This window comes from Elephas maximus, chromosome 5 (genome assembly GCF_024166365.1).
Source record: "Elephas maximus indicus isolate mEleMax1 chromosome 5, mEleMax1 primary haplotype, whole genome shotgun sequence".
In the NCBI taxonomy this organism is placed as follows: Eukaryota; Metazoa; Chordata; class Mammalia; order Proboscidea; family Elephantidae; genus Elephas; species Elephas maximus.
This window is the reverse complement of record NC_064823.1, coordinates 161,948,341-161,974,795: the sequence shown is the minus strand read 5'-3', so window position 1 is coordinate 161,974,795 and position 26,455 is coordinate 161,948,341. Positions and strand designations below refer to the sequence as shown.

General features: G+C 43.0%; 1 protein-coding gene across 5 annotated transcripts in view; it reads right to left on the bottom strand.

Annotated features, from left to right (window-relative positions):
- The window catches only part of GRK4 (G protein-coupled receptor kinase 4), a 107,917-nt gene that overhangs the window by 45,766 nt on the left and 35,696 nt on the right, over positions 1-26,455 (bottom strand). For 2 of the 5 annotated variants that reach the window (XM_049886640.1, XM_049886642.1), the window contains exons 3-8: positions 16,906-17,018; positions 9,859-9,936; positions 7,829-7,932; positions 6,654-6,746; positions 5,111-5,174; positions 1,409-1,549 (exon numbers count right to left, since the gene is read on the bottom strand). In XM_049886640.1, the coding sequence (XP_049742597.1) occupies positions 1,409-1,549; positions 5,111-5,174; positions 6,654-6,746; positions 7,829-7,932; positions 9,859-9,936; positions 16,906-17,018 (593 nt within the window). Of the gene's footprint in view, positions 1-1,408; positions 1,550-5,110; positions 5,175-6,653; positions 6,747-7,828; positions 7,933-9,858; positions 9,937-16,905; positions 17,019-26,455 lie in introns of those variants that run through there. The other 3 variants (XM_049886641.1, XM_049886643.1, XM_049886644.1) reach the window with 3 other exon arrangements.

Below are 26,455 nucleotides of genomic sequence, written 5' to 3'. Positions count from 1 at the left end.
TTCTTCGTGTGATGGGAAGCCAAGGAGGGTTTTAACCAGGAAAGTGGAACGACCTCCCTGAAATCTTCAAGAGATCGCTTTCGTGGCTGTGAGCAGAGCAGACGGCAAGGGCCCCAGATGCAAGTGGGGAGCTCGATCTGAAGTGTGTCACTCAGAGGAGACAGGAGAGAGGTGACAGCGGCGGAGAGGAGGGCTGAATGTGGCCTGCGACCTGCTGGTTGGCTGTAAGCAGGGATAAGCAGCAGAATCAAGATGGAGGAAAACTTCTCCAGGTTCCCTGGAAGAGGCCAAGGATACAGAAACCAAATAACTACTATTCATGTCCCCTTCATAAAGCCAGGTTATGGATTCCTATGGCCCAGGCTTCCTACACAAAAAGGTTTAAAGCAACTCCCAAGACGAACAATTTTCATGTAACCGTGCCTACGACTGACACATAAGCCTTTGCTGCTGAAGTTAAGTGACAGCTGTGAAGGCACGTCACTTCAGCCCTTCTGTCCCTGGCACAAAGCGGCTGGCCCAAGGACTGAGAAATAAATGAGGATGAGAACACTACATGTCATTTTATAAACGATCTCTCACACTCCCTCTTCACCCAGACCTTCATTTCCAGGAGACACTACCGGCAATATGAAATGAGATGGAGAGAAGCTAGGTGTGGAGATGTAAACCACACTACACAATGTACGGCCTAAGGCCTGCAATGAACCTTTGGATTCTTACCAGTCCCCTTGATGTTGAATCCTCACCTGAAACTGTGAAGGTGGAATTTGAGGCTTCGTACAACTGGGCGACTCTAATTGAGAGCTTAGCAGAAAACCGGCTAAGTGTCAGAAAAGGACAAAGACAGAAAAGCGATGGCGGCCAAAGAGAAGAGGCCTGAGTGAGAGGGGTGAGAGAAGATCAAAGTCAGAGTGCCCCCCACGGGGCTGAGCAGCAGGTGGCCGGCGGGGCGGCACTCACGATGAGGCTGGTGGCAAACTGAAGCGTGAGCGAGCCCATGGAGAGGGTTTGGACTGTCCCAGGAGCAGGAACCTTAACAGGCAACAACACCAAGGGGACTACGAGGACTTGAGGGCACTCTGTAAGCTTGAAGGTATGAAGTGTCACAGGTGGGGACAGACGATGGTGGGTGACAACAGACTCAGAACAAATGAGAACGCAGAAGCAGGGGCACACCGCTGTGTCGTGTCCAGTAAGATGTGACCAGGAAAGAAGAGGGCTGGGGCTGAAGACAAAACCAGCACCTGCTGATATTACCAGACAGCAAAACCCCACACCAACTAGGAGACAGCCCACACAGGTTCCAGGGTCCCAGGAAAGTGAGCGAGGCAGTCGAGCAGGGGTCTTCAGACACATACACTAGAAATCAAGCAGCAGATGGTGTGGACAAAACGAAGACACTTACTACAAATCTGCTGTGCACTTTTTCTAAGATTCTTTTCTCATTCAGAGCCATGGCTTCACCTTTCCTCTTCTTTATCCTCTTCTTCTCTAGTTTTTTACAGGCATACATTTTTCCTGTAGCTCGCACTTGGCAGGCACACACCTAGTTTAAAAAAAAAAAAAAAAGGGTGGGGGGGTTCATATACACCTGACATTCCTTAGGCTAAAAACAGAAAGCAGTTTTCTCTATGGTAAAGAGCAGCAACGGCATCTGATGTGCTAAGATCACTTCGATGTGGAGGACTGGGGTACGGGGGCCGGCCCTCCCTCTCTCTAGAAGGACCAGGACCACAGAGGGCTGCCGTGAGAACCCAGTGAGTTCAATGCTGCACTTTATCAACTCTGAGACGGCACAGAAACACCGCTCGTTGCTCACATGTGATCACGGTGCATCTGCTTGGTTCAAACACGTCCCATATGCCTGTTGGATTTTTTGTAAAACAGCGAGAGTCCTAAAATGTGAAACCTTAGAGATTTTTAATTTTTTTTAAAGACAAGAGTTCAAGAATATGAGGAGATATATTTCATAGAACTTACAGACTTTTATACCTTTACTGTGTTTAGTTAGTTCTTAAAGCAAAATTTATATATTATTTAATGTTACATTATGAAGGATTTTCAACATACAAAAGTGGAGAGCTTCCACGTGCACATCAGCCAGTTTCCACAGTTACCAAGATAGGGTCACTCTTGTCTTGTCTGACTCCCACCTGCTGCACACACACACTACATGCACACACACACTACACACACACACACTACATGCACACACACACGTGCACACACACCACACACTACATGCATGCACACACTACACACACGCTACACGCACACATACACTATGTGCACACACGTGCACACACCACACACACACGTGCACACACACCACACTACATGCACGCACACACTACACACACGCTACATGCACACATACACTATGTGCACACACGTGCACACACACCACACACATACGCTATGCGCACACACGTGCATGCACACACACTACATGCATGCACACACTACACACATGCTACATGCACACGCTACACGCACACACATGTGCACACACATGCACACACGTGCACACACGCGCACACGCACGCACACACGTGCACACAAACATCACACACACTACATGCACGCACACACTACACACACATGCTACACACACACTACATGCACACACATGTGCACACACACACCACACACACTACACACACGCTACACGCACACATACACTACATGCACGCACACACTACACGCACACACACACATGCACACACACACACCAGATTACTTTAAAAGCAAATGCAAGACATGATGTAATTTGATCCAACAATAAAATAACTTTAATGGTAACAGTAAAATACAGAGGTCGCTGTGGGAAACCCCGGAAGGGTCAATAAAGACATGATAAAAACAGCTCACCTGGAATCCCAAGATCGCTGTCGTCGATGTTCTGCTGTACAAGCTTCCAAGCCTACGTCTGTGCAGGAACACGTGGCCTGCCCCCTCCCCAGCAAATCTGGGCTTGTACTACACAACAGATTCTATTTTTATAGCTTCCTTTTTTAATTTTATGGTGTGACTATTTCCTATCATTAAATGTTCTCCTAAAATGAGTCTTAATTATAGCGTAGCATTCCATCATACGACTATTCTAAAATTTATTTAATCACCTTCATACCATTTAGCCTTCTCACACAAATCCTTGCATATGTCTCTACCATAAACTTCAGATAAATTCTTACAAGTGGGATCGCCAAGGCAAGGAGAATCACACCCTTTTGGAGAGGAAAGAGAGAGAAGGTAAGGGCACCAGGCACTGTGCGCACAGCTAGATACAACCCCGTGAAAAGGTATTATTGCCCCCGATTAAGCCTGAGGAAGCTCAGGCCCTAAGGGGTCAAGACTATAGCCCGAGATTACACAGCTAAGAAGTGACACGACTGGGATTTGAGCTCAGGCCCACTCGACTCCAAAGTCTACGCTCTTTCCACTGTAGGACATTGTCTCTAAAACCATGAAAACAGAGATACCGACCCAGTTCCCCTCCACCATTCCTGCCTCTGTGCCTTACAAATCTCTCTTGGAGAACTTAAAGCATAAACAAAAGAATTATTGTTAACAACAGAAGACTAACATGCTTGTCCTTTCAAATCCACTAGAAGATTCTGGTGCTAGTATTTGGGCAAAGGAAACACAGGACTGAATTCTGATGTGAGGGCTCCTCCTGAGAGGCACTCAGGACAGAGCGTAGAACATGTAAGCATACCCCTTGTAGGTGTTGACAGACAGTTACAGCACGCGCCCAACACATTTGTGAAAAGCCACAGTGGCTTATGCCTCCATCCAATTGTTTGTTTGGAAACACAGTGAAGGCATTAGAAGCAATCTATAAAATCATAAGTACGCCAAGTCTTTCACAAGACTTTCAGTAACAAATTCGTTAACATGCTCCTACTGAGTACGTTTAGAATATTATATATGGCTATAATTAGAACTTCACTCTTTTGTAAATGGGAGACCCGTATTCCCAAAACCTTTTTCCTCTGTTCTCTGACAAAATTGGAGTCTGTACTTGGAGACTATGAAAGGCAAAATAGCATGATCTGAAGGAGAAAATGGCCTTCCTTCTCCAGGAAGTATTCCACAGGGGATGGACTCCTTAAAAAGACATAAAGAGGGGCGGAATACTCTGAAAGGTCACCACAACTGTGTAAGAGGCACAACACGGCTAACTTTCCTGAAATAATGACTGTGATGACCGGTTTCTTACCATGTCAAACTACATTGTATAACAGATCCTACCTGCAGTGCAGAACCCCTTAGGCCACCTTCCTCACTAACTTCTAATAGAATGCTGGTGGCTCTGGCTTCGAACTGGAACTTGGGAGCATGTATGACTGAACCTACACCCAGGCAGCGTAGCCTGTTTCTGACTTAGACGTACCGTGTCGGCCCCCCAGTGACTCTCCTGGCTCTTGAACCAAATATGGTCACACCAAATACTTACTGAGGTCGTTAACAGCTCTTTACACCACCTAAAGCGGAACGGCGTGCTGCTCTCTCTCTGTCCACCGGCTACAGTGGTCCCTATCTAGGACAGCCACATTTAAAGAGGGTCGTTCATGAATTTATGCGCGGTTTACGTAGGACTTCCCTGAACTTACACTTTTTCACGTAGGTGTGAGGTACATATATATGTATACAGACAGACATATACACAAACAGAGTTAAGGAAGCATATTTAATTATATACTCTGATTACATAAAATTTTAGGCTATTCCTCAAAGTTCATCAAGTTATGGAAATGGAGTAATGGCAAATTCACACTATGGAATCAGGGTAATCTTTTGCATCAGGACAAACTGTTAGTCCTCAGAGTCTGAACACTGGACAAGGGAAAAAAGCTTCTGAATGAAATATGCAGCAAAAGGTAAAGTCACAAAGAATAATGAAGTTTTTTGAAGTTTGTAGCAAAGTACTTTCTGCACAACATTCCATCTGAATTCTTCTGACTGACTAAAACATTATTCCCAAGACGCACAGCAAGGAAACTTATCGGTCAAGTCAATCCCTTAGCTGGAGATAATGTCTTTTAATTACCTGGCCGTCTAGTTACCCAGAAGCAGGGTGCAGAACTGGTCACATACTACTCACCTCTCCAAATCCACCTTTTCCTAGAACTCTGTAATGTCTAAATGTGCGCCTTGTTACTGGTTGCCTAATCAATTGAAAAAAAAAAAGAAAGAAAAGGTTTCAGGCCTCACGTTGCACTGTTAGGTTAAGAGTGGAGAGCTGGTTCTCGTTTTGGCCTCCTGTGTGAACCACGCTGCTCAAAGGGAAAGCCCAGGACGGAGGGTGGGCTCCGGCACTGCGGCTCCCTCTGGAGCGGCTGCTCTCTCCAGGAGCTGCAGGTGACTTGGACTAGTCACACATGCATGTAACACAGAACATTTATTGATGACACTGAATTTAGATGTGCAAGGGTCCAACTCTCCTAACTAATCAAACAGAGGTCTCCAACCAGCCCACACTATGACATGTCTGTGTTGTGATACACGCACATTCTCAGCTATGCTAACAGCTTTACCTCTTTGAGCCTGTCGGAATGCTGGGGAGGAAACGACACACACACAGCATGCTGTCCTTGGAGAAAACAACCCCAAAGGTGTTTGTACCTAACTGCAGTGTCTCATGACAAATGGATGAACTTGAAATCTCATCCACCAACAATGACTGCGACGACTGCAGCAGCTGTACGGTGATGACAACACTGACAGCGGTGGTGGCCGGCACTTCTGAGCACTCACTTAGTGTGCCAGGCACTGTGCTAAGCACTTCATACACATTTCTCAGGTGCTCCTATTAGCCATTCGAGCTTCAACTCAAAAAAGTGAAGTAAGTTGTCAGAAACCACCCAGCTAGTAAGAGGCTGAGCTGGGGCTCAGGCTGCAAAGTCTGCCCACCGCACTGTACGACGTTCCTGCAAGCCCAAGGCGTGTGTGACCGTCTAGCATGCCAACAGGGCCAAGCCCAAGGCGTGTGTGACCGTCTAGCATGCCAACAGGGCCAAGCCCAAGGCGTGTGTGACCGTCTAGCATGCCAACAGGGCCAAGCCCAAGGCGTGTGTGACCGTCTAGCATGCCAACAGGGCCAAGCCCAAGGCGTGTGTGACCGTCTAGCATGCCAACAGGGCCAGCTGCCATTTAAATGAGTCAACTGAATGAGGGGAAATTTTAAACAGGTAGTCCCTGACTTACGACGTGTTCGAGTTACAACCAACCACAGTTAGGACCGTCTGTGTTTTTTTTGTACATCACATCATCAGCAATACGCACTCCATGCATGCAACGTTGCAGCATTTAATTTGCTGATGTTCCCATCACCAGATGTTCATTTGCAGGTGTTCAAAGATGGGATTTATAAAGATACTGATAATAATAAAAGGCAGTAATAATGAAAAGTAAAAAAAAAAAAAGGTACTCAATTTATGTCAGAACTGACTTACAACAGAGTCGTCAGAATTGGCACCCTGTTGTAAATTGGAGACTACCTGTAATACTGATAATTTCTATACAAAAATACCACATATGACCCGAGACTTCCAACAGCATTTCTGACAGATGGAAAAGTATAAATCAATCAGTATGCATTACGAGAAGTTATTACTTGTTTCACTGAGTTTTAAATTAGACCATACCTTTCCCGCCATTTCCACTGTAAAAACTGAGAAAAATATGAGCTTTCTTGGTATTCTTCAAATGGTTTTCCACTTAAATAGTTATGGACAATTCTAGAAAAGAATTTTACACAATTACAAATGTATTGCATTACAATATGAAAACTGTGTTTGCATTAATTACCACTGGCTATGGGAGAGTCAATCATTACTTGACAACTACTTGACAACTAGATATTCAGAGAGAATTCCATGCCAGTTTTCCAATGCCGTCAGTGAAAACATGAAGGCAAAATTCAGAGGAAATCATTTCACCCTCCCAAAGTCAGTCAGTTCTATTGCACATATGTGGACATCAGAGAAATGCTTACTTGATTAAAATAATCTATCAGTAAAAAGACCACAGTTTAAAACGCATCCAAGGTGCGTGTGTGCACAAATGTGTGTGTGCTTCACGGCTCAAACCCACCCAGTGGAATGCAAGAGAAAGGCCTGGTGACCTGCTTCTGTAAAGACTGCAACCAAGAAAACCCTGTGGGGCAGTTCTACGCTGTAACACATGGGATCACCATGAGTCAGAGTCGACTCCACGACAACAGGGTTTTGTCTGTTCAAGGAGTGCAAGAATGTGCACCAGGTCAGCAGGATTTATTTTGCTCTTTGCTATTATAAAAAAAAAAAAAGAGTGCCTGACATGGGGGAGCCCACAACAAACGCGTGCCGAGTGGGGAGTTAAGCGATACCTGAGTGTCAGCATACGTGTACAAAGGATGATGTGTTTTGGGCCTAGGTCACCTCAGAAACCATTTTTCTTCCTGTGTCCATAAGGAAGCTGAATTGAGCTCAAGTGCTCTGGCTTAGAATTTTCCTGGGCATGTTGCACAGATCCAGAGAAAAGATATTTTCAGTGAGTGCCTAGGTCTAAAAAGTCATTTTATGGGAATCTTTTTTTTTTTTTTTTCATCCTAGACACGAGCATTCTGGGAGGCTGAGCAGAAAGGGCCTGGAGCCAGCAAAGAGATGCTAGGGACAACGTGTTATTACTTTGCTTCATTTACCTTTGCTAGTGAAGGTGACGGTCTTACTTTGGAAAGCTCTCTGGTAAGAGCTTGTTTAATGCAGACAACGTCCTGCAAGCCCTCTGTCTCAGGCTCAGCCTCAGATGCCAGGCGCAGGGCTGGGCACAGACTACTCACCTAGTGCATTCCTCGAAGACTTCCTTGGAAGGGTCCTCTTCTAGTCTCTCTTTACATTTTGTCACAACATCCTGAGGTATTTCTAGTAAAGGGGCTTCAGGCGTCTGAATCCAGCACAGAACAAATACGTAACAATTAGTGATTTTATAATTTGCTAGTCACTGATAAAAACCTAATGCTTACTGTAGAAAAACCAAAACACTGTGTATGAAGTAACGAGTCAAAGTGCGCCTTCGCCCTCCCCCAGCCCGCTCTCCAGGGTTCACGGCCTGCTGTCTGTCTTTGTAGGCCTTGCTCTATACATATAAAAATACACACAAGCCCTCAGAAATACAGGCAGTTTCTTTTTCCTCGTACCAACCAAAAAAACCAAACCTGTTACTGTCGATTCCGACTCATAGTAAAAAAACCCTTATAGCTTTGTAAGTGTGTGCCTACACCTTAGAGCTACCATGTCTGCAGCATTTTCCAGACTATAGGTTTATCTTCCCCTTTCAACATTCCGGAGCCCTGGTGGCGCAGCAGTGGTGGTGACCAAAAGGTCACCAGTTAGAATCCAACAGCCAATTCTTGGAAACCCTATGGGGCAGTTCTACTTGGTCCTGTAGGGTCGCTATGAGTGGGAATTGAATCAATGGCAACAGGTTTGATTTTGGGTATTCAACACGCTAGTTGCCAATTTTCCTCACTACAAACACTACCACCATGAACATCAACGTACATTTGTGTTTCTATGGGACAGATTCCTGTAACTAGAACTGCTAGCTCAAAGGATGCATGGTTATAAACACTGACATGTACTGCAAAACCGCCCTCCAAAGAGTCTCTACCACCTGACACTCCAGGTACCAGGTTCCCAATCTCTTTAACTCTCATCCAGAGCATTTGAGAAAAAGAAAACACATGGCAGACTGTTGCCCAGATTCACTGAAAATGCGCCCGGATGGTGTTAATGTGACACGTCATTTGTCACCAGAAATCAGGGATGCACCCCAGGCTGACTTCAGAATGTGGCACAGTCACACCACGTACAGGTAGCTGTAAACATCTCTCACTATGACCAAGCCGCAGATGTCTGACTGTCCTGTCCTTCCTCGTCTACAGCCACGACACCCACCAAGACTACTTTTTAACCATTTTCTTTCTCCTTGATGACCTCCTTTGCTGTGTGTTATTTCTCCAGGAGAGATGAAGAAGAAAAAGAGAACAAGATAAATGAGACTTGCCTTCTACTCCTCCCGATTAGGGTCCCCCCAATACTTAGATGCTACAATCGCTACCCGTGAAAAGAGCAGTCGATGAGGCACGATACCAAGGCTGGGGCTGAGGAGAGATCACAGGCCTTGGGCCTGCTGGACATTACTGCTGGCCTTTTCCTCCTGTCTCTACATGTCTGAACTCTGGCTCCATTACCGACTAGCTGTGTAGCCTCGGGCATGTCACCTAACCACGCTGTTTCACAGTCTTATTATAAAAACAGACATAATGATGGTATCTTTCCCACAGATTTTTTGGAGACGATTACATAGGGTATTACACGCCCAACGTTAGAGCAGCACTCACGAAGTGCCGGCTTCACTGTTACCGCTCTTTTCAGCCCTACGGTAGAGTGCCTGGCCACTCAACACTTGCTCCTGCTGCTCAGGAGTTCCTACAGAACAGAGGCCACACAGAGGGAAGCCGCTTACAGCTCTCATCTCAGCTACAAACCAAGCTCCAGGAGCCTGGAGAATCAAAAAACATGAAAACTAAGACCAGTCGAAGCAAATAAAATTCTCTAATTCTACATTCTGTTAAGAGACAATATAAAAAAAAAAATAGAAACTTTTAAATTCGTAGACTCAATTTCCTAAGAGCTTTAATTGCTGATTTCCCCACTGAATCAAAGGAAAAGGCAGAAGAGAAGCATTTATATGGAATTAAAGCTGTCAATGTATTGGCTATATCTTATCTGGTGCATAAAACCGGCTCTGGTGCTGGATTGTAAGTAAGCTGTTCACAAGTCTGCACAGCTAAAAAAGAAAACGCACCTCCTCACTGAAGAACGTATCTAGGACCTTCAGTCCACAGTCTCTCTGGTGCTCATCAGGGGCCACTTCATATTCTGCCTGGTGACAGACAGGAGAAAAGGAAACTGTCGGTTACGCTGCGTCACTGACTGCGTGATGGGTTAAGTCCTCTGCCTTGCTGAGTTGACCTGGCACCCTCACAACCAGGGAGCATTTAACCATTTAATCAAGTGTCTACAGCCCTTGGAGGTTAACAGAGCAGCAGACAACGCTTTCCACAGTCCTCTCTGTGCCATGTTATGTTCTCAGCCAATAAATGTGGCTATACAATGGGACAAAATAAGCTGCCTGGGCTGCTCTCAGACGTTAAGATTTGAGAGAGACATGGCTAAGAATCACTGTATTTACTTTTACTTTTCAAGACTCATTTTATTGGTGGGAAATACGGTGAGAGCGTACAGGTAAGATTAAGCCAGTATTTTCCAGTCAACCCTTTGTGAACTAGCACTAGTCCTGAGAAGTCAAGTGAAAAGAGAAAGAGGTCTTTTTTCCCCAACAACACACTGAACCTACTTTGTTATTTACCTGTTCTTGCTGTACTGAGCCTTTCGGTCCGTTAATCTCAAAGTACACCTGGGCACAGAGGAAACGCCTCAAACAAGCATGACTGTTAGTGCCTCAGGAAAAGACATCTAGCATATCCTAACTGCTCGGTTAACAAATGACTGACAGCTAACAGTGTAAAACCAAAATGCTATCAGAATGTTCTAGAAAAATACAAAGCGATGAGACTTTGGGAACTCTACAAATCTCAAACCTGCTTGACCTTATATCAAAGGACAAAAAAATTATACACATACACATATTAGCTAGTGACAGTGTAAGACAGGGCACAATCACCTATTTAACAATTCTTCTATCTCAATCTGGACCCTGAGCGGTGCAAATAGCTAAGTACTTGGCTACTAACCAAAAGGTTGGCAACTCATGCCCACCCAGAGGTTGGCAACTCATGCCCACCCAGAGGTTGGCAACTCATGCCCACCTGGAGGTTGGCAACTCATGCCCACTCAGAGGTTGGCAACTCATACCCACCCAGAGGCACCTCAAAAGAAAGGTCTGGTGACCTACTACTGCAAGACCACAGTCACTAAAAACCCTGCGCAGTACAGTTCTCCTCTGAACCACATGGGGTCGCCATGAGTCAGAATGAACTCAACGACAACTGGTTTGGCTTCTTTTTCTTTTTTTTTTGGTATCTTAATCTAGTCCACTGTATTTGTCAAATAAACCAAAACTTGATCTAATAATGATGACAATTCTAAGTGTACAGGATGGGAAGATACTCCACTTTGTAAGGTGGGCAAGACCTTAGGAAAAGAATCAAGAGAAGACCTGTACACTGGTCATTAGGTGGCTTTTCGATTTAATCTACCGCACTCTAAGCTTTATGTCACTTATCCTTGGAGCTTCAGTAATCACCAACATACCTTTCATGTTTCTTACTTCACACTTAATTTAATTTAAAATAAGCCATCCCTAGTTTAACGCATCTTGAGGACTAAGGTGTGCCTGGTCCAAGCCGTGGCGTTTTCAACTGCCTCATATGCACGTGAAAGCTTGACAACGAATAAGGAAGACCGAAGAAGAAGTGACACCTTTGAATTGTGGTGCTGGAGAAGAATATTGAATATACCATAGACTGCCAAAAGAACGAACAAGTCTGTCTTGGAACAAGTGCAACCAGAATGCTCCTTAGAAGCAAGAATGGCAAGACCACGCTTCACATCCTTTAGACATGTTATCAGGAGGTATGAGTCCCTGGAGAAGGACATCATGCTTGGTAAAGTAGAGGATCAGTGAAACAGAGGAAAACTCTCAACAAGATGGACTGACACAGTGGCTGCAACAGTGGGCTCAAGCGTAACAACGATTGTAAGGGTGGCGCAGGACCGGGCGGTGTTTTGTTCTGTTGTGCATAGGGTCACTATGAGTCGGAACCGACTTGGTGGCACCTAACAATAACAACAGTTTAAAAAAAAAAAAGCCCAATGTGACCCTACATTCTACTCTAGCCACTGCACTACCTCCTGGGACCCTGTTTGCAAGCAGAATTCTCAGAAGAGAGGTCTGTACTCACTGTCTACACTTCCTTTCCTCTTACTTACTCCTCAACTCGCCCCACGGTGGCATTCAGCTCCACCACTTCAGCCTGCTTGTGAAAGGTGAAAATCTGTGTCAAGCTCATGGTGGCAGACCCCACCTACATTTTACAGAGGTTTTAGGTGAGGAAAACAAATGATGTTACAGACCTTCGGTCTGGGTGGAGACTTGGTCAAATCCCCTACTGCAGCAGGGGAAGAGTTACCATCATCCCATAATGTATTCTTAGGGAGACTCTAAGAGTTCTTGGCCACAGAGGCCACACTCAGCCTCTTAAGAAGAAGCCCTCCAGGGCTCGCTCCCTCTACTACAAGCGTCCTGCTGAGTACAATGAACCTCAATGAAAAGAGACATTCTCGAAAAAGTATCCAACTACATTTTTGGAGATCTTTCTCATCAGCCTGTCTTACAACTTTACAGGTAAACTCACTTCTTATAGTAAGACATAAGAAAAGAGAAATGATTCTTAACAACTACTAACAACTATTAAAAATGTGTGAAGGGTCAAGAGCAGAGCCTGATTAATATGTAAACAGAGAGGGTAGGCAAGGAAAATAATCTCATTAAAAAGTAACTATAATATTGAATAATCTAAAGCTTTCCAATCCACAAAGAATGTCCTTCCATTTTTTTAGGTCTCCTTTGAGAGTGTACAAGACTGTCACCTTCCTGGTTAAATTTATTCTTAGATACTTTATTCTTTTAGATGCTACTGTAAATTGTAATGTTTCCTTAATTTCCTTTTCCACTCGCTCATTGCTGATATACAGAAACCCGACTGATTTTCGGGTGTTGTCTCTGTACCCTGTCACTTTGTTGAATTCATGTATTAGTCCTAACAAGTGAATGCACACCTTTTATGAGGTTTTGGGTATTTTCAGGTAACACCCTGGAGATCATCGCTATGCCACAGCCCTTCATAAAAAACTTACTCTCCCCGTGAATTACAGCCTCCATATCTGTTAACGGCTGTACCTCCTGAATCTGGCCAGAAGAACCATCTTTTCTTGCATTGTTACCTGAGAATGGATGCGTGCTGACCCTTTCACACTTCAAGCCTACCCATATTCAGGGTATCATCTATCATGCGCTGTGTGAGGTGGCAGGGTGATGAAAAGGTGACTCAGTTATGGCTGAGCCTTAAAGAGTCTGTGAAATCAACATGTACTGTGGGCCAATTATGTATCAGGAGTAACAGTTGATGCTGGGCATATGGTCATACACAGGGCTAAAGGAGCCCAAATGCCACAGTAGTGGTCTGCATCCTGTTATGTGAAATCAGAGGAAGGTGCCTGGGATCAGCCTTGGGGTGATGGTGGGAAGGAGAGGAGAGGACTGCTGCACAGAAGTCACAATGCTCATGCCAACACTTCTATGAAAGCTAAGCGCTGCAGGTCTGGCATGAATTGACCAGGCAAATGGAAAGTGCCAGGTGAGGGGTGGGTGAGAGCCAACCTCCAGGTGCCTAGCTCAGGTGTGCAGGTAGAATATGAGCTATTATGAGAGACTTGGCCACAGTGGGAAAGAGCTGCTATGAAACATCTATGAGGAAATGGACAAGAGGCTCGTGGAACCCGCATGCAGAAGTGACAGGGAAGGTCAGAGTGGGAGGTACCAAAATAGGAGCCATCCACACACAGGCGTCAGGTGAGAGATCAGAAGAGTGGATGATATCATACAGAGCTGAAAGGACGGAAGGGTCAAGAGCAGAGCCTGATCAATATCTGAACAGAGAGAGCAGGGCAAAGAAGAACTGGAAAAGAAACGATAAGAGAAAAAGACAACCAAAGGGGCCATCACAAAAGCCTAAATGAGAGAATTTCAAGAAGGGGCTAGTCAAGAGGTTAACAGACCCAGAGATTCAAGCATGATGCCTCAGGTGAAGCCACTGAATTTTGCAATTAGGGGGCATTGGAAGAGCAGTGAAGCCACAAGCCAGATAGCAGCTGCAGAGAGAAGTGAGGACATGGAGGCTGAAGGAAGCTGATACACTGAACACACGAAAAGGGCCTCACATTTCATTCTGGGTCCTTCACAGGCCCAACACAGGGCTGACAACCATCAGGCTGATGACTCAGTCAGAACAATTTCCCAGGCTACGGTCAAAGGCGTTGTGCTTACCATGACTAGCAGCTAGTACACTGTTTACTTGAAGAACCTTCAAACTGAGGTTCTGGGTTTTCTGGACACAACATGGCATGCCACTGATGGAAATGAAAGCAGTCTGACGCAGTTATGGTCTCGTCTTTTTCCAAATTGTGGCTATGTATATATAAAGCTCAACATTTGTCAACTCAACACTTTTGACGTCTACAGCTCTGCCACCAATCACATCAGTCATGCTGTGCAGCCATCACCAGCATCTGTCTGCTGCCACATTTTCCAGCCCTGGTTTCTTCACGTGTCAGCTTGGCAGGGCGTACCCCCTAGATGTTCAGTGAAATACTCACCTATGTGTTGCTGTGCAGGGACCCGGTAGATGTGATCAAAGTCCATAATCAGCTAGTTGTAAAAAGGGAGATTATCCTAGATGATCTAGATGGGCCTGATGCAATGCACTGAAAGGCCTTAAAAGCAGAGCTAAGGCTTCCCTGAAGCAGAAATTCCACTGGTGCCCATAAGCTCCAGCTTGCCCTTCCTGATGGCCTGCCCTATGGATTCTGGACTTGCACAGCCACCCCCACAATCAGGTAAGCCAATGCCTTGTTGTTGTTGCTGTTAGGTGCCGTTAAGTCTGCTCCGACTCATAGTGACCCTGTGCACAACAGAATGAAACACTGCCCAGTTCTGAGCCATCCTTACAATCGTTGTTATGCTTGAGTCCATTGTTGCAGCCACTGTGTCAATCCACCTTGTTGAGGGTCTTCCTCTTTTCTGCCGACCCTGTACTCTGCCAAGCATGATGTCCTTCTCCAGGGACTCATCCCTCCCGACAACATGTCCAAAGTATGTAAGATGCAATCTTGCCATCCTTGCTTCTAAGGAGCATTCTGGCTGTACTTCTTTCAAGATAGATTTGTTCATTCTTTTAGCAGTCCATGCTATATATTCAATATTCTTTGCCAACACCACAACTCAAAGGTGTCAATTATTCTTCAGTCTTCCTTATTCATTGTCCAGTTTTCACATGCATATGATGTGATTGAAAATACCATGGCTTGGGTCAGGCGCACCTTAGTCTTTGACGTGACAATTTTGCTTTTCAACACTTGAAAAGGGTCTTTTGCAGCAGATTTGCCCAATGCAATGCGTCTTTTGATTTCTTGACTGCTGCTTCCATAGCTGTTGATTGTGGATCCAAGTAAAATGAAATCCTTGACAACTTCAATTTTTTCTCCGTTTATCATGATGTTGCTCATTGGTCCAGTTGTGAAGATTTTTGTTTTCTTTATGTTGAGATGTAATCCATACTGAAGGCTGTGGTCTTTGATCTTTGTTAGTAAGGGCTTCAAGGCCTTTTCACTTTCAGCAAGCAAGGTTGTGTCATCTGTATAATGCAGGTTGTTAAAGAGTCTTCCTCCAATCCTGATGCCCTGTTCTTCCTCATATAGTCCAGCTTCTCATATTATTTGTTCAGCATATGGATTGAATAGGTATGGTGAAAGGATACAACCCTGACACACACCTTTCCTGACTTTAAACCACTCAGTATCCTCTTCTTCTGATCTATGCCTTCCTTGTAGGCATATGGATATTATCCTATCACTGACAGCGTTGTACTTCAGGATAGATCTTGAAATGTTCTTTTTGACGATAAATACAACACCATTCCTCTTCAAGTTGCCACTCCCAGCATAGTAGACTATATGATTGCCTGACTCAAAATGACCAATACCAGTCCATTTCAGCTAATGCCTAGGATATTAATGTTTATGCATTCCATTTCATTTTTGATGGTTTCCAATTTTTCTAGATTCATACTTTGTACTTTCCAGGTTCCGATTATTAATGGATATTTGCAATTGCTTCTTCTCATTTTGAGTTGTGCCACATCAGCAAATGAAGGTCCGGAAAGCTTGACTCAATCCACGTCATTAAGGTCGACTCTACTTTGAGGAGGCAGCTCTTCCCCAGTCATCTTTTGAGCGCCTTCCAACCAAGATAGGCAAGATCCTCAACATGTTTTTCTGCGAGATTAGATTATAATTTTTAAAAGATTTTATAAAGCTACACCAGAGGAAAAAAAAAAGACTCAATGGTGTAACAGTGCTCTGCATATAATACATATTTGTTGATGTAACTAGCACAGGCCAAAGCAGAGAGAAACTTCACAACTTAGCACAAATAGCGGAAGTCAAAGAGTTTTTTTTGTCAAATCGCACCAATGCTTCACTGTTCAGCTGTCTCTGAATTTCACAGCTGTGAAACATCTAAGCTTGCCAGGGTATCCACAAAGGTTTAGAAAAACAAAATTGCTTTACCAACGAGGAAATCACAGTAAATCTCAAACAGGATACAGGAGAATGTTGGAAACTTTAGAAGCACAGTGAATTCCATTCATCCTTCTTCCACTAAGTGTCTTCCTTCCATAAGCGTCTGGATTAAAGTGTTTTAAGGATATAGTATCTGCCAGTTGAGGGCAGGAAGGATACTTTTGGGAGGCTGAACAATCGTATTGTCTTAAATAGCTTTTCAATCTTTTTACACATTAAGGCAGCATGCTTCTAAGTTATTCATAAGTGCATGTGATTCTCCAATACCTGGGATGTAAGTCTACATCAGCTACCACTTGATACTAAAGGCATTTCTGCACCAAGAAGATAATGTAACACCAAGTCAACTACTTTATCCAATCTTGCTTCATTGTCAAGGTCTAATATATTAAGTTACAGAGATCTCTTCTTAGTTTTTAACTTTTTTAAAAACACAAGATTGCACATTTCAACACAGGGAGAAATTGCTTACCACTGCATCCAAGAACTCAATGCATCTGTTTAGATCAGGTTTTGTTTCACAGAATTGTCTGAAGAGAAGTCTTCCTATCGGCTGCTTGTCACAAAGACTGCTATAATCCTTTTCTACAGGAAGAAACGGAAAAGAAGCAAACGAATATAATCGTTACAATTCACAAAGTGCTTTTCTGAACCTTACTGTTTCCACTAGATGCAATAAAAGTTATGAAGGGTACATGCAGTTTTTTTTTTTTTTTTTAATTACTGTTTTGTTTACTGATATAGACGGGTTTTCATGAACATTTAAAATATGTTTATCTTTGGCCACAGCCAAAGATAGGTGAAAGATTTGATAAATAAAGATGTGTGAAGCCTGACTAGAAATGGTCCTGCTCCTCTCAGACAGGAAATACACAAGGACCAGAATTTCTTGATAAACTGAGCAGTCAGGACCACAAACAGATCTGGGTCTGTCCGTCGGTCACCTACACCACCCACCCCGTGTGCCTTGCATACACTGCATGGGTATGAGACACACTGCAGAAATACACTAAATCTGATTTTAAAGTCTTTTCCATTTAGCTACCTTTCTATGCTTCAGAAAAGTTACAGATATTGTATACACTCAATGATTTTTTGAATTGCTCATTTTTGTTTTTTTCTTTTCAGTAGGATAATATGTTGTCATATGCCTTAAACCAAACACTGATACTTTTCTGAGAACCGACTAACGAATCAGTCCTGAGGGCACTGAGTTGATTCTGACTCATGGCGACTGTGTGTGTCAGGGAAGACTGCACTCCACACGGTTTTCAATGGCTGTAATCTTATGGCAAACTCCGCAGGTGGGGCCAATAGTTTGTGCTCAACTGCTAACCTAAAGGTTGGCAGTTCAAACCCACCTAGTGGTACTGCAAAAGATAACCTTGGTGATCTGCTTTCATTCAGATTACAGCTAAGAAAACCCTATGGAGCAGTTCTACGCTGTAACACATGGGGATGACATGAATCAGAATCTACTTCACATCAACTAACGACGGCAATCTTACAGACGCAGATTGGCAGGACTTTCTTTGGCACTGCTGCTGGGTAAATCTGAATCACCAACCTTTCAGTTAGTAGTTCACCACAAACAAGGCACTAATATTTGGTGAACGTGTCAAGGACAGAAAACATAAATCTTATGCCCAAAGTGGTTAATTTAAACTTCAGCAAGAAAATCCATGGCTCTTTTAGCAGGGGTTCTCAACTTGAAATGAATGTAACAATTTTCAGGTATCTAGAGAGTGAACCTAAAGCTGAAGAAAAAAATACAATTCCTGAGAGGTAAGCAACCCATAACTGATTTAAATTCCTCAGGTAAAGCATTTATTAATGTCTTCTCAAAGAAGAGTCAATCTTAATGACGTGGATGGAGTCAAGCGTTCACAACCTTCATTTGCTGATGTGGCACGACTCAAAATGAGAAGAAACAGCTGCAAACATCCATTAGTAATCGGAACACGGAATGTACGAAGTATGAATCTAGGAAAATTGGAATCATCAAAAATGAAATGGAACACATAAACATCAATATCCTAGACATTAGTGAGCTAAAATGGACTGGTATTGGCCATTTTCAAAAGACAATCGTATGGTCAACTATGCTGGGAATGACAGACTGAACAGAAATGGCGTCACATTTGCTGTCAAAATGAACATTTCAAAAACTATCCTAAAATATAACATTGTCAGTCATAAGACAATACCCACAGGCCTACAAGGAAGACCATTTAATACAGCTGTTATTCAAATTTATGTACCAACCACTAAGGCCAAAGACGAAGAAACTAAAGATTTTTACCAACTTCTGTAGTCTGAAATTGATCAAACATGCAATCAAGACACATTGACAATTACTGGCAATTGGAATGCAAAAGTTGAAAACAAAGAAGGATCGGTAGTTGGGAAATATGGCCTTAGTGATAGAAATGATGCCAGTGATCTCATGATAGACTTTTCCAAGACCAATGACTACTTCATTGCAAACACCTTTTTTGAACAACATAAACAAAGACTATACACATGGACCTCACCAGATGGAATACACAGGAATGAAATCAACTACATATGTGGATAGAGATGATGGAAAAGCTCAGTATCATCAGTCAGAACAAGGCCAGGAGCCGACTGTGGAACAGACCATTAATGGTTCATATGCAAGTTCAAAATGAAGTTGAAGAAAATTAGAACAAGTTGACAAGAGCCAAAGTACAACCTTGAGTATATCCCACCTGAATTGAAAGACCATCTCAAGAACAGATTTGATGCATTGAACACTAATGACCAAAGACCAGGTGAGTTGTGGAATGACATCAAAGACATCACACATGAAGAAAGCAAGGGGTCATTGAAAAGACAGGAAAGAAAGAAAGACTGAATGGATGTCAGAAGAGACTCTGAAACTTGCTGTTGAACAGAGCAGCTAAAGCAAAAGGAAGAAATGATAAAGTAAAAGCTGAACAGAAGATTTCAAAGGGCAGCTAAAGAGGACAAAGTAAAATATCATAATGAAATATACAAAGACCTAGAGATAGAAAACCAAAAGGGATGGTATTGAAGGAAGAGGTCCAAGATGCACTGAAGGCACTGGCAAAAAACAGGGCTTCAGGAATTGACAGAATACCAACTGAGATGTTTCAACAAATGGATGCACCGCTGGAGATGCTCACTCATCTATGCCAAGAAATTTGGAAGACAGGAGACAGCACCAAGATGGAGGAGTAGTCGGACACTTTCTGTGGTCCCTCTTACAATACAGACTAGAAAAAAAAAGGGAACCGATTATATACGACAATCTAAGAGCCCTGAACATCAAAGGCAGAGTTGAGGAATCAGACTGAGCAGCATGGGGAGGGAAAGACAGTTCAGAAGGAGCAAGGAGTTGCCAGACCTGACCTGGTGGGAACCAGTACCCTGCAGGCTGGATCACCTGGCGTACACAATGAGGCAAGCAGTGGCACTTGGGACAAGCTTTCTACATCAGGAGAGATCGAGCAGCAGAGAATCTGCTCAGCACTCCAGAACCAGTGAGAAGTAGTACTCGATCGACAAAAGAAAAGTACATGCATTTAACCTACTGCACAGATCAAAAAAAGCACCCCTTGTGGGAAGAATCTCTCTCTCATTTATCTGCCCCTCCTCGCTCTAGACCAGGTCCCAGGTGGCTTCAGTGATTGCCGTGTCCCCTGGGCCAGAAATAGGAGCCGTCACACATCCTGAGCCATTCTCCCAACTTTGAAGAGGGCAGAAATTAACAACAGGAAAAAATAATCTGCCAGCTCCCCTAAGCCAGGACCTCAGTGCAGGCACGGCCCCTTTGCCTAGGCACAGGCATAAGTGGTCTGAATGCCTTTCACCCCCGCACAGACCTACGTGGGCCCATTTCAGCAGCACAGGCCCTCATTAGCACAGTACACCAGGATATATACCTGAAGCCTATTTTCAACTATATCAGCTATAAAGGGGAGTAGCAGATTTGTGACATTTGACATTGCCCTGCCCATTAAGCAAGGCCCTCACCTACCTACATCAGAGGTTGAGGACTGGTGGCTTTTCCCACGCCACCTTGCCACCTGACACGGGGGTTCAAGAATAAGTGGTACCTCCCAATCCTTACAGCCAACAGCAGTGGGTGCCTGTAGTCTGACTGTAAAACCCACCCATCTATGTGCTGTAGGGAACAGGGACACCCTTTCCTCCCAGACACTCAGGTGCAGCCCTCTGCACTGCTCAGCACATGACCCCCTACTACAGCCAGATACCTGTGCCTACTCCAGTCACCCCGCCTGTCTAGGACTGTAGGTGAGAGCCTGCACTCCACACTTGGTGACTGACTACCTGGACACCTGAACTGAAACCATACAAGAAAAGTAAGTGGACTCCTGTCCTCACATACCTAATAACAGCTCTAACTACCTGGTGACAGGATGTGAGAGCTTCAAAGACACCAATAATCAAACTAGCTCACACAACCAGCCTATTTGGGCATATCAAAACAAAACAAAACAAGAAGTTAGTACACCGTAAGCAAACAGAAAATAAATAAATACAATAACTTATTGATTGGTGGTTTGGAGACAACAGTCAGTATCAAATCACATAAAGAGGCAGACCACAACGGCTTCAACAAGCTCCCAAAACAGTCAAGAAATCTTCCAGATGAAGAGGGTATCCTGGAATTACCAGAGGTAGAATACAAAAGATTAATACACAGAACTCTTTAAGAGATCAGGAAGGAGATAAGGCAAAACACAGACAAGCCAAGGGGCACACAGACAAAGCAATAAGAGGAACTTAAGAAGACAAGAGGAGAGCATAATGACAAATTTAATAGGTTGCAAGAATCCACAGAAAGACAAAAAACCCACTGCTGTCAAGTCAATTCCGACTCATAGCAACCCTATAGGACAGAGTAGAACTGCCCCATAGAGTTTCCAAGGAACACCCAGCAGATTCGAACTGCCAACCTTTTGGTTAGCAGCCATAGCACTTAACCACTACGCCACCAGGGTTTCCCATAGAGAGACAGCAAATGGAAATCCAGAAGATTAACAATAAAATTTCAGAATTAGACAACTCAATTGAAAGTCACAGGAGCAGAATTGAGGAAGTGGAAGTCAGAATTAGTGAGACTGAAGATAAAGCACTTGACACCAATATATCTGAGGAAAAAACCAGATAAAAAATTTTTTAAAATGAACAAACCCTACGAATTATGTAGACTCTATCAAAAGTGACAGGAGTACCAGAATAGGGGGTGTAATAGAAAATACAGAGAGAATTGTTGAAGATTTGTTGGCAGAAAACTTCCCTGGTATCATGAAAGATGGGAAGATATCTACCCAAGATGCTCATTGAACACCACACAAGGTAGATCTCAAAAGAAAGTCACCAAGACATATTATAATCAAACTTGCCAAAACTAAATATAAAGTGAGAATTTTAAGAATGGCCAGGATAAACGAAAAGTCACCTACAAAGGAGAGTCAATAAGATCAAGCTTGGACTACTCAGCAGAAACCATGAAGGCAAGAAGGCAATGTGATGACATATATAAAGCGTTGAAGGAAAAAAATTGCCAGCCAAGAATTACATATCCAGCAAAACGTTCTCTCAGATATGATGGTGAAATTAGGGCATTTCCAGATAAGTTTCCAGAAGTTTAGGGAATTTGTAAAAACCAAACCAAAACTGTAAGAATATTAAAGGGAGTCCTTTAATCAGTAACATCAGCTAACAACCCAAGATTAGAACATAGGCCAGAAAAACCAAATATGAACCCAAATAGGGAAGTCACAAAAATAAGTCTAAGCTAAAACAGTGAAAATAGGGAAACAGAGATGTCAGCATGTAAAAGATGACAACATTAAAACAAAAAAGAGGAACTAAATAATGTTGTTATAGATCTTTCATATGGAGAAGTCAAGGCAACATAAAGAAAAAAAAGATTGGTTTAAACTTAGAAAAATAGGGGTAAATATTGAGGTAACCACAAAGGAACTAACAATCTTACACACCAAAATAGAAAACATAAAGACTCAGCAAACACAAACTCAACAAAGATGAAAATACACACAGAAAGATGACTCAGTCCAGAAAGTTAAGTGGAACAAAGAAGCTGTCAACAACACACACAAAAATACAACAAAATGACAGCACTAAACGCATACCTATCCGTAATTATGCTGAATGTAAATGGACTAATGCACCAACGAAGAGACAGAGGGGCAGAATGGATTAAAAAAAACAAAACCAGGATCCACCTCTATGCTGCCTACAAGAGACATACCTTAGACTTAAAGATACAAACTAAAACTCAAAGGATAGAAAAAAATATATCAAACAATCAAAAAAGAGCAGGAGTGGCAATATTAATCTCTGACAAAATAGATATTAAAGCAAAACCCACCACAAAGGAGAAGGAAGGACACTATTTAATGATTAAAGGGTCAATACATCAGGAGGACACAACCATATTAAATATTCACACACATGATGACGAGGCTCCAAAAGACATAAAACAAACTCTAGCAGCATTGAAAAGTGAGATAGACAGCTCCACAGTAATAGTAGGAGACTTCAACACACCAGAACATCCAGAAAGAAGCTCAATAAAGATAGGGAAGATCTAAATGCCACAATCAACCAACTTGACCTCATAGACATATACACAACACTCTGCCCAAGAGCAGCCAAGTATACTTTCTTTTCCAGCACACGTCGAACATTCTCCAGAACAGACCACATATTAGGTCACACAGCAAGCCTTAACCAAATCCAAAGCATCGAAATATAGCAAAGCATCTTTTCTGACCATAAAGCCATAAAAGCAGAAATCAGTAACAGAAAAAGCAAGGAAAAAAAAAAACCAAATACACAGAAACTGAACAACGCCTTGCTCAAAAACTACTGGGTTATAGAAGAAATTAAGGACAGAATAAAGAAATTCACAGATCAGATAAGAATGAAAACACATCTTACCAGAACCTTTGGGACGCAGCAAAAGCAGAGCTCAAAGGTCAATTTACAGCAATAAATATACACATCCAAAAAAGAAGAAAATGCCAAAAGCAAAACATTAACCATACAACTCGAACGAACAGAAAGAGAGCAGCAAAAGAAGCCCTCGGGCACCACAAGTAAGCAAATTATAAAAATTAGGGCAGAATTAAATGAAATAGAGAAGAGGAAACATCTGAAAGAGTTAACAAGACCAAAAGCTGGTTCTTCGAAAAGATCAACAAAACCGATAAACCACTGGCCAAACTGACAAAAGAAAAACAGGAAAGCAAGCAAATAACCGGAATAAGAAATAAGATGGGTGATATTACAACATACTCAGCTGAAATTAAAAGAATCATAACAGAATACTATGAAAAATTCTACTCTACCAAATTTAAAAACCTAGAGGATATGGACAAATTTCTCAAAACACACTACCTACCTAAACTAACGCAAACAGAGGTAAAACAACTAAATAAACCTGTAACAAAAGAAGAGATTGAAAAGGTAATTTAAAAACTTCCAACAACAGAAAAAAAAGCCCTGGCCTTGACGGCTTCAGTGGAAGTCTACCAAGCTTTCAGAGAAGAGATAACACCACTCCTACTAAAGGTATTTCAGAGCACAGAAAAGGACGGAACACTCCCAAACTCATTCTAGGAAGCCAGCATAACCCTGATGCCAAAACCAGGTAAAGACACCACAAAAAGCGAAAACTACAGACCAATATCCCTCATGAAGACAGAGGCAAAAACCCTCAACAAAGTTCTATAGAATTCAATAATGTATCAAAAAAATAATTCACCATGACCAAGTGGGATTCATACCAGGTGTGCACAGATGGTTCAACATCAGAAAAACAATGTAATCCATCACATAAAAAATAAAACAAAAGACAAGAACCACATGATCTTATCAATTGATGCAGAAAAGGCATTTGACAAAGTCCAACATCCATTCGTGATAAAAACTCTCACGGTGCAGAACTCAGATTCTAGTAAAAAGACCAGGCTTAATGGTCTGACTGAGACTGGCGGGACCCCGGAAGACATGACCCCTGGACTCTGCGTTAGCCCAGAGCTGAAACCATTCCCGAAGCCAACTCTTCAGACAAAAATAAAACTGGACTACAAGACATACAATGATACTCGTAAAGAAAGTGCTTCTTAGCTCAAGTAGATATAAATGGGCAGCTCCTGTCCAGAAGCGAGGTTAGAAGGCAAAAAGGGGCAGGAGCTGGTTGAATGAGCATGGGAAATCTGGGGTGGAAAGGAAGTGTGTGCTCTCACATTCCAGGAGGAGCAACTAGGGTCACCCTGTGTTCATAAATTTTCTATGAGAAACTAACTTGAACTGTAAACTTCAACTTAAAGCACAATTAAAAAAAAAAAGATTAAAAGAAAAAGAATAGATCTGATGCACTGAACACTAATAACCGAAGGAAGACCAGACAAGTTGTGCGAGGACATCATACATGAAGAAGGCAAGAGGTCATCAAAAAGCCAGGAAAAAAAGAAAAGACCAAAAAATACCAAAGACACAAGGAAAATATGAGCCCAAGAGACAGAAAGGGCCACATAAACCAGAGACTTTATCAGCCTGAGACCAGAAGAACTAGATAGTTCTCGGCTACCACCAACGACCACCCTGACAGGGAACACAACAGAGAGTCCCTGATGGAGCAGAAGAAAAGTGGGGTGCCGAACTCAAATTCTAGTAAAAAGACTGGACTTAATGGTCTGACTGAGACTGGAGGGACACCAGAAGACATGGCCCCTGGATCCTCTGTTAGCCCAAAACTAAAACCATTCCTGAAGCCAACACTTCAGACAAAGATTAGACTGGACTATAAGACGTAAAATGATACTGGCGAGGAATGTTTCTTAGCTCAAGTAGATACATGAGACTAAGTGGGCAGCTCCTGCCTGGAGGCGTGATGAGAAGGCAGAGGGAGACAGGAGCTGGTTGAATGGACATGGGAAATCTGGGGTAGAAAGGGGGAGTGTGCAGTCAGATTACAGGGAGAGCAACTAGGGTCATAAGTTTTTTGTATGAGAAACTGACTTGAATTGTAAACTTTCACTTAAAGTACACACGCACACACACACAAACTAAATGGATGTTAGAAAAGACTCTGAAAGTTGCTCTTGAACGTCAAGTAACTAAAGAGAAAGGAAGAAATGATGAAATAAAAGAGCTGAACACAAGATTTCAAAGGGCAGCTTGGGAAGACAAAGTAAAGTATTAAAATGACACGTGCAAAGACCTGGATATAGAAAACCAGAAGTGAAGAACATGCTTGGAATTTCTCAAGCTTTAAGAACTGGAGAAAAAATTCAAGCTTCAAGTTGCAGTAATGAAAGATTCAAAGGGGAGAATATTAAACAACAGCAGGAAGCATCAAAAGATGGAAGGAATACACAGAGTCACTGTGTCGTTGTTAGGTGCCGCCGAGTCAGTTCTGACTCATAGTGACCCTATGAACAACAGAATGAAACACTGTCGGGTCCTGTGCCATCCTCACAATCCTTGTTATGCTTTGAACCCACTGTTGCAGTCGCTGTGTCGATTCATCTTGTTGAGGGTCTTCCTCTTTCCCGCTGACCCTGTACTTTACCAAGCATGACGTCCTTCTCCAAGGACTGATCCCTCTTGAAAACATGTCCAAAATACGTAAGACACACAGTCTTGCCACCCTTGCTTCTAAGGAGCATTCTGGTTGTACTTCTTCCAAGACAGATTTGTTCATTATTTTGGCAGTCCATGGTATTTCAACACTTTTCACCAACACCACAATTCAAAGGTGTCAGTTCTTCTTCAGTCTTCCTTATTCATTGTCCAGCTTTCACAAGCATATGATGCGATTGAAAACAACATTGCTTGGGTCGGGCGCACCTTAGTCTTCAAGGTGACATCCTTGCTTTTCAACACTTTAAAGAGGTCCTTTGCGGCAGCTCTGCCCCATGCAATGTGTCTTTTGATTTCTTGACTACTGCTTCCATGGGTGTTGATTGTGGATC